We start from the raw sequence: 9,576 nt of genomic DNA, 5'->3' as shown, positions 1-9,576 counted from the left end.
CACACACACTATTCACACACACATTATACATTACACACACACTATACATTACACACTATACATTACACACACACACACACACACACACTATACATTACACACACTATACATTACACACACACACTATACATTACACACACACACTTTACATTACACACACACAGGTGTAGTTGAACGATAACCTAACCTAGTTCGTGTGTGTGTCTGCTACAAACAGGAAGCTGTTGTTGACGTGGTCTCTGGAGATGTGTCTGATGATGAAGAAGTCTGATACCTACACCCCTCTCTTCTCCCTGCCCTCCTTCCACAAGTTCTGCAAGGGTCTGCTCCACAACGGTAAATACTGTTTAACTATAGAAAGGGTCTGCTCCACAACGGTAAATACTGTTTAACTATAGAAAGGGTCTGCTCCACAACGGTAAATACTGTTTAACTATAGAAAGGGTCTGCTCCACAACGGTAACTACTGTTTAACTATAGAAAGGGTCTGCTCCACAACGGTATATACTGTTTAACTATAGAAAGGGTCTGCTCCACAACGGTAAATACTGTTTAACTATAGAAAGGGTTGCTAAATTCTGATTGATTCTGGGGAATCTTCCAACCAGGATTTTCGGGAAAACCGGTTTTCGTTTTTCCTGATTTCTGCAGTGTGTGTGTAATCCTGCTGTGTGTGTGTGTGTGTTCTCTGTCGGTCTGCAGCCCTGAATGAGGACCCAGTCATCTGCCTCCAGACCTGCAACAGCCTACAAGTCCTCTCCTCCTCACTCAACACAGAGCTGCTGCAGAGGTAACACACACCTGCAACACACACCTGCAACACACACCTGCAACACACACACACACCTCCACCTCAAAACAACCCCTTATACAGAAAAGCAGAAACCCAAACGGGTGTAATGTTGTCTCTGTCCTGTGCCTCCCAGGTGTGTGGATGTGTGTCGTGTCCAGCTGGTGCACTCTGCGGTGAGGGTGAGGCAGGCGTACGGCAAGCTGCTGAGGACAATCCCTCTGGACGTGACGCTCAGGTCAGCACACAACACACCGAACACCCTCCTCTTTCCTCAGTGACTGACTGGGACTCCTCCAAGGCCAGGACTCTATCAGTGACTGACTGGGACTCCACTAAGGCCAGGACTCTATCAGTGACTGACTGGGACTCCACTAAGGCCAGGACTCTATCAGTGACTGACTGGGACTCCACTAAGGCCAGGACTCTATCAGTGACTGACTGGGACTCCACTAAGGCCAGGACTCTATCAGTGACTGACTGGGACTCCACTAAGGCCAGGACTCTATCAGTGACTGACTGGGACTCCACTAAGGCCAGGACTCTATCAGTGACTGACTGGGACTCCACTAAGGCCAGGACTCTATCAGTGACTGACTGGGACTCCACTAAGGCCAGGACTCTATCAGTGACTGACTGGGACTCCACTAAGGCCAGGACTCTATCAGTGACTGACTGGGACTCCACTAAGGCCAGGACTCTATCAGTGACTGACTGGGACTCCACTAAGGCCAGGACTCTATCAGTGACTGACTGGGACTCCACTAAGGCCAGGACTCTATCAGTGACTGACTGGGACTCCACTAAGGCCAGGACTCTATCAGTGACTGACTGGGACTCCACTAAGGCCAGGACTCTATCAGTGACTGACTGGGACTCCACTAAGGCCAGGACTCTATCAGTGACTGACTGGGACTCCACTAAGGCCAGGACTCTATCAGTGACTGACTGGGACTCCACTAAGGCCAGGACTCTATCAGTAACCTTAATGTCTGTGTCCCTACAGTAACCACAGCCACCCAGAGATAGAGGAGATCTCCCTGGTGGTCCGTCGCCACATGAACCACCCCCCCAGCAGCACCTTTCACCCCCAGGACTTCAGTGACCTCATCAGCTTCATCCTGTACGGCAGCCTGCATCGTGGAGGGTATGCTCCCTGGCTCTGGGGGGGGGGGGGGCTGACCTGTGTGTCATCTGCTAACGTGGGTCCCGTGCGGCTCAGTTGGTAGAGCGTGGTGCTTGCAACGGCAGGGTTGTGGGTTGGGTTCGATTCCCACGGGTTACCAGTATGGGGGGAGGGGGGTGGGGGTATGAAAATGTATGCGGGCACTACTGTAAGTCACTCAGGATAAGAGCGTCTGCTAAATGACAATGTAAATGTGTCATCTGCTAACGTGTGTTGATATCTGTTAACCTGTGTGTGTCTGTGTGTTTATCTGTTAACCTATGTGTGTCTGTGTGTGTCTCTCCCTACAGTAAAGAGCCGTGGCTGGAGCGTCTGTACCACAGCTGTCAGCGTCTGGAGAAGCGTGAGGGTGGTGGTGGCTCATCAGGTGGTGAAGGGGGGGTGTGTGGCTCCGGCCCGGGTGGGAGTGCGTGTGTACCACGGGGTCTGCTGAAGACGGAGGCGGTGCTGTGGCAGTGGGCGGTGTGGGAGGCAGCTCAGTTCACCGTGTTGTCTAAACTCCGCACCCCGCTGGGACGGGCACAGGACACCTTCCAGACCATAGAGGGTAAGGGCTGTTACGCAGGCACCAAAACTCACGTTCACTCACTAAAACTCACAAAAACACTCAGTCCAGGGTTTTCCCCCATGATGTTTTTTAACACGGTGTTGCTGATAAGGTGGGGGAGGCCTGGAGTGGGGTTATTTTTTGCGTTTCTGAACCCCTGTAGCTGCACCCCTGTAGCTGCACCCCTGTAGCTGCACCCCTGTAGCTGCACCCCTGTAGCTGAACCCCTGTAGCTGAACCCCTGTAGCTGCCATTTCCTGCAATTTAGTGTCTTAAACCAGGGGTGTCAAACTAATTTTGCCCCGTGGGCCGCATTCAGTATTCAGCATGGTCCGCAGGGCTGCTCTGAAAATGGGTTATATTTCCTTTTTCAATGCTCCCTGACTGTCTAGCTTTCGTGTCGGTGATCAGTCTATTAGCGAGCTGGACAGTCAAGAAACTGTATGACTATAGGTCCATTATCATTTCTACACAGTTTCCATTTGGTGGTAGTAATTTTAATGTATATTAAGCGTCCCCCCCACAATAACTCAAACACTACTATCGCCTATCCAAGCCAATCCAAGCCTATCCAAGCCTATACACATTTTGGATGTACATGTTGCCTCTTTCAAGAACATATTCTTTGCTCCCTCCCTCCCTCCCTCCCTCCCTCCCTCTCTCCAGGTATGATCCGCAGCCTGGCGGCCCACAGTATGAACACGGAACAGGAGCTTAGCCAATGGAGCGCCGGCGACACGGACGACGGTCACCATAGCAACCAGCTGCGTCTGGCGCTGCTCTTGCAGTTCCTGGAAAACCTGGAGAAACTGATGTACAACGCCTACGAGGGCTGTGCCAACGCTCTGACCGCACCGCCCAAGGTGCACACACACGCAATAGCGTCTGATAAATATGTGGCGGCGGGTAGCTTAGTGGTTAAGAGCGTTGTGCCGGTGACCGAAAGGTCGCTGGTTCTAATCCCCGAGCCAACTAGGTGAAAAATCTGTCGACGTGACCTTGAGCAAGGCACTTAACCCTAATTGCTCCTGTAAGTCGCTCTGGATAAGAGAGTCTGCTAAATGACACAAAAAAAAAAAAAAAGTACTTTTATTTTATTTTGACACCCACACCTACACCTGGAGAAACTGATGTACAGCTCTTACGAGGGATGTGCCAACTGACTGACCACACCGCCCAAGACACACACACACACACACACAGCCCCAAGTACCCCCCAGCTCCTTATGTTAACTATCTCTCTCTTTCCCTCCCCCTCTTCTCTCTCTCTCTCTCCCTCCCTCCGTATCCAGGGTATCAGAACATTCTTCTATACCAACCGTCAGACCTGCCAGGATTGGCTGACTCGTATCCGCCTGGCCCTGATGAGGGTGGGGCTTCTGTCCGGCCAACCAGCAGTCACCGTCCGCCACGGCTTCGACCTGCTCACTGAGATCAAGAACAGCAGCACTCCGGTAACAGGAGGAAGAACACACAGTCCTAATCCCAATATAGTGCACTACCTTTGACCAGAGCCCAGACCAGACCATACAGAGAAACACACTCAGCATCACCCGGTTCAACAGTCGTTTTCAACCCATGACCCCTTTACCTGAAGTTGCTAAATACATCACCTGTAACTGACCCCCCATGTCTCCTCTCTGTAGGGTCCAGATCTCTTCTGGTCACCTGTAACTGACCCCCCATGTCTCCTCTCTGTAGGGTCCAGATCTCTTCTGGTCACCTGTAACTGACCCCCCATGTCTCCTCTCTGTAGGGTCCAGATCTCTTCTGGTCACCTGTAACTGACCCCCCATGTCTCCTCTCTGTAGGGTCCAGATCTCTTCTGGTCACCTGTAACTGACCCCCATGTCTCCTCTCTGTAGGGTCCAGATCTCTTCTGGTCACCTGTAACTGACCCCCCATGTCTCCTCTCTGTAGGGTCCAGATCTCTTCTGGTCACCTGTAACTGACCCCCCATGTCTCCTCTCTGTAGGGTCCAGATCTCTTCTGGTCACCTGTAACTGACCCCCCATGTCTCCTCTCTGTAGGGTCCAGATCTCTTCTGGTCACCTGTAACTGACCCCCATGTCTCCTCTCTGTAGGGTCCAGATCTCTTCTGGTCACCTGTAACTGACCCCCCATGTCTCCTCTCTGTAGGGTCCAGATCTCTTCTGGTCACCTGTAACTGACCCCCCATGTCTCCTCTCTGTAGGGTCCAGAGTTGGAGGCTCCTCTGGTGATGCTGGTGGAGGCTCTGTGTGAACTTCACTGTCCTGAGGCTATCCAGGGTTTGGCTGCCTGGAGTCTCACCAACACTGGCAAGAGTCTGGCTTGGGTCAGCTCTGTGGCACTGCAGGCAGAGGGCCGGTAAGGAAACATCCCTGTGTGTGGAAGTGGAGGCCACTCTTGGGTTTCAAACCAAGCTTAGCATCTTAAAGGGGCAATTCTTAAAGAATGTGACTTATAAATGCCTCATGAGCGTAATTCCTCCTGCCGTACCCCATCAGAACCCAAAATACAAGCTTGTTTTACACAAATGTTTTGAAACAAAGTAAATGTAAACAAACACTATATAGCTTCACCATGGTTACAACTAGAATGTTGCTCTGATGTCATGGATGGTTACAACTAGAATGTTGCTCTATAATGTCATGGATGGTTACAACTAGAATGTTGCTCTATATAATGTCATGGATGGTTACAACTAGAATGTTGCTCTAATGTCATGGATGGTTACAACTAGAATGTTGCTCTATAATGTCATGGATGGTTACAACTAGAATGTTGCTCTATGATGTCATGGATGGTTACAACTAGAATGTTGCTCTAGAATGTCATGGATGATTACAACTAGAATGTTGCTCTATGATGTCATGGATGATTACAACTAGAATGTTGCTCTATGATGTCATGGATGGTTATAACTAGAATGTTGCTCTAGAATGTAATGGATGGTTACAACTAGAATGTTGCTCTATGATGTCATGGATGATTACAACTAGAATGTTGCTCTAGAATGTCATGGATGATTACAACTAGAATGTTGCTCTATGATGTCATGGATGATTACAACTAGAATGTTGCTCTAGAATGTCATGGATGATTACAACTAGAATGTTGCTCTATGATGTCATGGATGATTACAACTAGAATGTTGCTCTATGATGTCATAGATGGTTACAACTAGAATGTTGCTCTATGATGTCATGGATGATTACAACTAGAATGTTGCTCTAGAATGTCATGGATGATTACAACTAGAATGTTGCTCTATGATGTCATGGATGATTACAACTAGAATGTTGCTCTAGAATGTCATGGATGATTACAACTAGAATGTTGCTCTATGATGTCATGGATGATTACAACTAGAATGTTGCTCTATGATGTCATAGATGGTTACAACTAGAATGTTGCTCTAGAATGTCATGGATGGTTACAACTAGAATGTTGCTCTAGAATGTCATGGATGGTTACAACTAGAATGTTGCTCTAGAATGTCATGGATGGTTACAACTAGAATGTTGCTCTATGATGTCATGGATGGTTACAACTAGAATGTTGCTCTAGAATGTCATGGATGGTTACAACTAGAATGTTGCTCTAGAATGTCATGGATGGTTACAACTAGAATGTTGCTCTATGATGTCATGGATGGTTACAACAGAATGTTGCTCTATGATGTCATGGATGGTTACAACTAGAATGTCATGGATGATTACAACTAGAATGTTGCTCTATGATGTCATGGATGATTACAACTAGAATGTTGCTCTATGATGTCATGGATGGTTACAACTAGAATGTTGCTTTATAATGTCATGGATGATTACAACTAATGTTGCTCTATAATGTCATGGATGGTTACAACTAGAATGTTGCTCTATGATGTCATGGATGATTACAACTAGAATGTTGCTCTATGATGTCTGTGTTGTCCGTAGATGCTGTTGAATGATATGTCAAGACCATATAGTAACCCATACCCCTCTCTGTAAAGACCATATAGTAACCCATACCTCTGTCTGTAAAGACCAAATAGTAACCCATACCTCTCTCTGTCTGTAAAGACCATATAGTAACCCATACCTCTCTCTGTCTGTAAAGACCATATAGTAACCCATACCTCTCTGTCAAGACCATATAATAACCCATACCTGTCTCTGTAAAGACCATATAGTAACCCATACCTTTCTCTGTAAAGACCATATAGTAACCCATACCTGTCTCTCTCTCGGTCTAGGTTTGAGAAGGCTGCAGTGGAGTACCAGGAACAGCTGTGTGCCGTGACCGGGATGGACTGTTCCATTAAGGGCTTCGACCGCTCACTCCTCAAACTGGCCGGAGCCAACAGCTCCAACACAGCCAGCCCCAAACACACCGGCAACGGTGAGACGCCACACAGGGAATAGGGTGACGTTTTAGATGCAGCCACTGGCTGATAATAACCAAGTACCCCCCCCCCCCCTCTTCTCCTCCTGTCCTTCCGCCTCTCCTCTCCTCCTCCTTCAGGTGACGGCAGGAAGACGGTTCTCCTCAAGTCCAGCGAGTGTTCCTCCGAGGTGCTCAACCTCCTTGCCAATAAGGCGTGCCAGTGCTATGTGGCCCTCTGTGATTGGTCCTCGGTGCAGGAGTGGCAGGCCAGCGTGCACGCCCTCAAGAAGAACCCTGGTAACCCTGTCGCAGCGAGCGTGCACCTGAAGACAGACTTCAACTACGTGCGGGCGCTGAGCTGCTTCGAGGACGGAGACTTCCCAGCATGCCGTGCTCAGCTGGAGCTCCTGGCTGGGGAGAGAGACGACTATGGCCTGCTCAACTCCACCTCTACTGGCTCCAAGGACAAACTAGGTAGGAGGGAGGAAGGGAGGGGAGGGAGAGAGGGAGAGGACTACAGTGTGTCTGAGACTGCCTCCATCAGTGTTGAGTCTAGACTCCTTAGAGGTGTGTGTGTCTTAATGATGTGTGTGTGTGTATAGACCTGAAGCGTCTCCTCCCGGCAGTGTTGAGCCCGGACCCCTCAGAACTGCAGAAGGCCATCGAGGTGCAGCTGCTGCGGAGCGCCGTGGCCGCCATGACAACGGCCAATCAAGAGCAGGAACCAAAGACCATGGCCAACTCAGAGTGAGTCTCTCATTGGATCCTGGAGATCACTTTTTGTTAAATCACGTATTAATGTATTAGTGCTGGGTAGGAACAAAAACCTGCAGAATTGTGGAACACTTCATATACTCAGTTGCATACTCCTCGGTTCCTTCTCAAAACCCATTGGAGGAGGTGAAAGGGGCGGGTCCTCAGACTTTGTCCTCCAATGGGTTGTAAGAGAGAGACAGAGGAAACAGCTGCATGTCGTTGAGATCTTCCATTATGTCTTCCACATTGCATTTAGATTGAGCTGGGTTCAGTTGGACTGACCGCTGTTTCTATGTGTTCTGTCTGTGCTGCTCTGTGGGCCCTGGTCAAAAGTAGTGCACTATATAGGGAATAGGGTGCCATTTGGGACAGACTATGGGTGCCTCATAATAATATCTCCTTTACCCTGAAGTGTACAGTCGTTCACTACTTCCACATCTACATATCTAAAAGCATTGTATTGGTGGAGACATGGGCTGGTGGGAGTTTCCACCATTTTTGTGATACCAGTCATTTCCTTTCCCAATCAGGTGACAGGAAGTGACCACACTGGGAGGAAGGAGAGATAATAGCTTATGTCTTCTGTGTGTGTTGCAGTACCCTGGTCCGTTACCTGAAGCAGACGGGTCGGATCTCTCTGGGTCCCCTCCGCCTCTCCACCCTCACCCTCTCTGACGGCCTGCCCACCCTCGCCACCCTGCAGTTATACTGCTGCTCCGCCCTGGAGAACACACTCAGCGGACAGGAGGTACACACACACACACACACACACACACACACACACACACACACACACACACACACTGCTGGAGAACACACTCAGCGGACAGGAGGTACACACACACACACACACCCTCGCCACCCTGCAGTTAAACTGCTGGAGAACACACTCAGCGGACAGGAGGTACACACACACACACGCACACACACACACACACACACACACACCTCGCCACCCTGCAGTTAAACTGCTGGAGAACACACTCAGCGGACAGGAGGTACACACACACACACACACACCCTCGCCACCCTGCAGTTAAACTGCTGCTCCGCCCTGGAGAACACACTCAGCGGACAGGAGGTACACACACACACACACACACCCTCGCCACCCTGCAGTTAAACTGCTGCTCCGCCCTGGAGAACACACTCAGCGGACAGGAGGTACACACACACACACACACACACACTGCTGGAGAACACACTCAGCGGACAGGAGGTACACACACACACACCCTCGCCACCCTGCAGTTAAACTGCTGGAGAACACACTCAGCGGACAGGAGGTACACTACATGACCAAAAGTATGTGAACACCTGCTCGTCAAACAGCTCATTCCGAAATCATGGGCATTAATATGGAGTTGGTCCCCCTTTTGCTGCTATAACAGCCTCCACTCTTCTGGGAAGGCTTTCCACTAGATGTTGGAACATTGCTGCAGGGACTTGCTTCCATTCAGCCACAAGAGCATTAGTGAGGTCAGGCACTGATGTTGGGCGATTAGGCCTGGCTCGCAGTCGGTGTTCAAATTCATCCCAAAGGTGTTCGATGGGGTTGAGGTCAGGGCTCTGTGCAGGCCAGTCAAGTTCTTCCACACCGATCTCGACAAACCATTTCTGTATGGACCTCGCTTTGTGCACGGGGGCATTGTCATGCTGAAACAGGAAAGGGCCTTCCCCAAACTGTTGCCACAAAGTTGGAAGCACAGAATCGTGTATGGTGGTCTTAGGCTTGTGTGCAGCTGCATTTCATGAAGCTCCCTTCAAACGGTTGTTGTGCTGACGTTGCTTCCAGAGGTAGTTTGGAACTCGGCAGTGAGTGTTGCAACCGAGGACAGACGATTTTTAGGCACTCGGCGGTCCCGTTCTGTGAGCTTGTGTGGCCTACCACTTTGTGGCTGAGCTGTTGTCTCCTAGACGTTTCCACTTCACAATAACAGC

The 9,576-nt window shown here is 49.6% G+C and overlaps 1 protein-coding gene across 1 annotated transcript in view; it reads left to right on the top strand.

Moving 5' to 3' along the window:
• The window catches only part of LOC121551686 (serine/threonine-protein kinase SMG1-like), a 105,150-nt gene that overhangs the window by 29,092 nt on the left and 66,482 nt on the right, over window positions 1–9,576 (top strand). Inside the window, 12 exon segments of the mRNA XM_045211068.1 lie at window positions 218–336; window positions 703–790; window positions 927–1,028; window positions 1,797–1,937; window positions 2,267–2,523; window positions 3,190–3,386; window positions 3,816–3,977; window positions 4,718–4,872; window positions 6,749–6,894; window positions 7,018–7,353; window positions 7,482–7,626; window positions 8,233–8,383. Coding sequence (XP_045067003.1) covers window positions 218–336; window positions 703–790; window positions 927–1,028; window positions 1,797–1,937; window positions 2,267–2,523; window positions 3,190–3,386; window positions 3,816–3,977; window positions 4,718–4,872; window positions 6,749–6,894; window positions 7,018–7,353; window positions 7,482–7,626; window positions 8,233–8,383 — 1,999 coding nt within the window.

Source organism: Coregonus clupeaformis, chromosome 35, assembly GCF_020615455.1.
Source record: "Coregonus clupeaformis isolate EN_2021a chromosome 35, ASM2061545v1, whole genome shotgun sequence".
NCBI classification, from domain to species: Eukaryota; Metazoa; Chordata; class Actinopteri; order Salmoniformes; family Salmonidae; genus Coregonus; species Coregonus clupeaformis.
The sequence above is the reverse complement of the archived record's forward strand: the minus strand, read 5'-3'. Positions and strand labels throughout refer to the sequence as shown.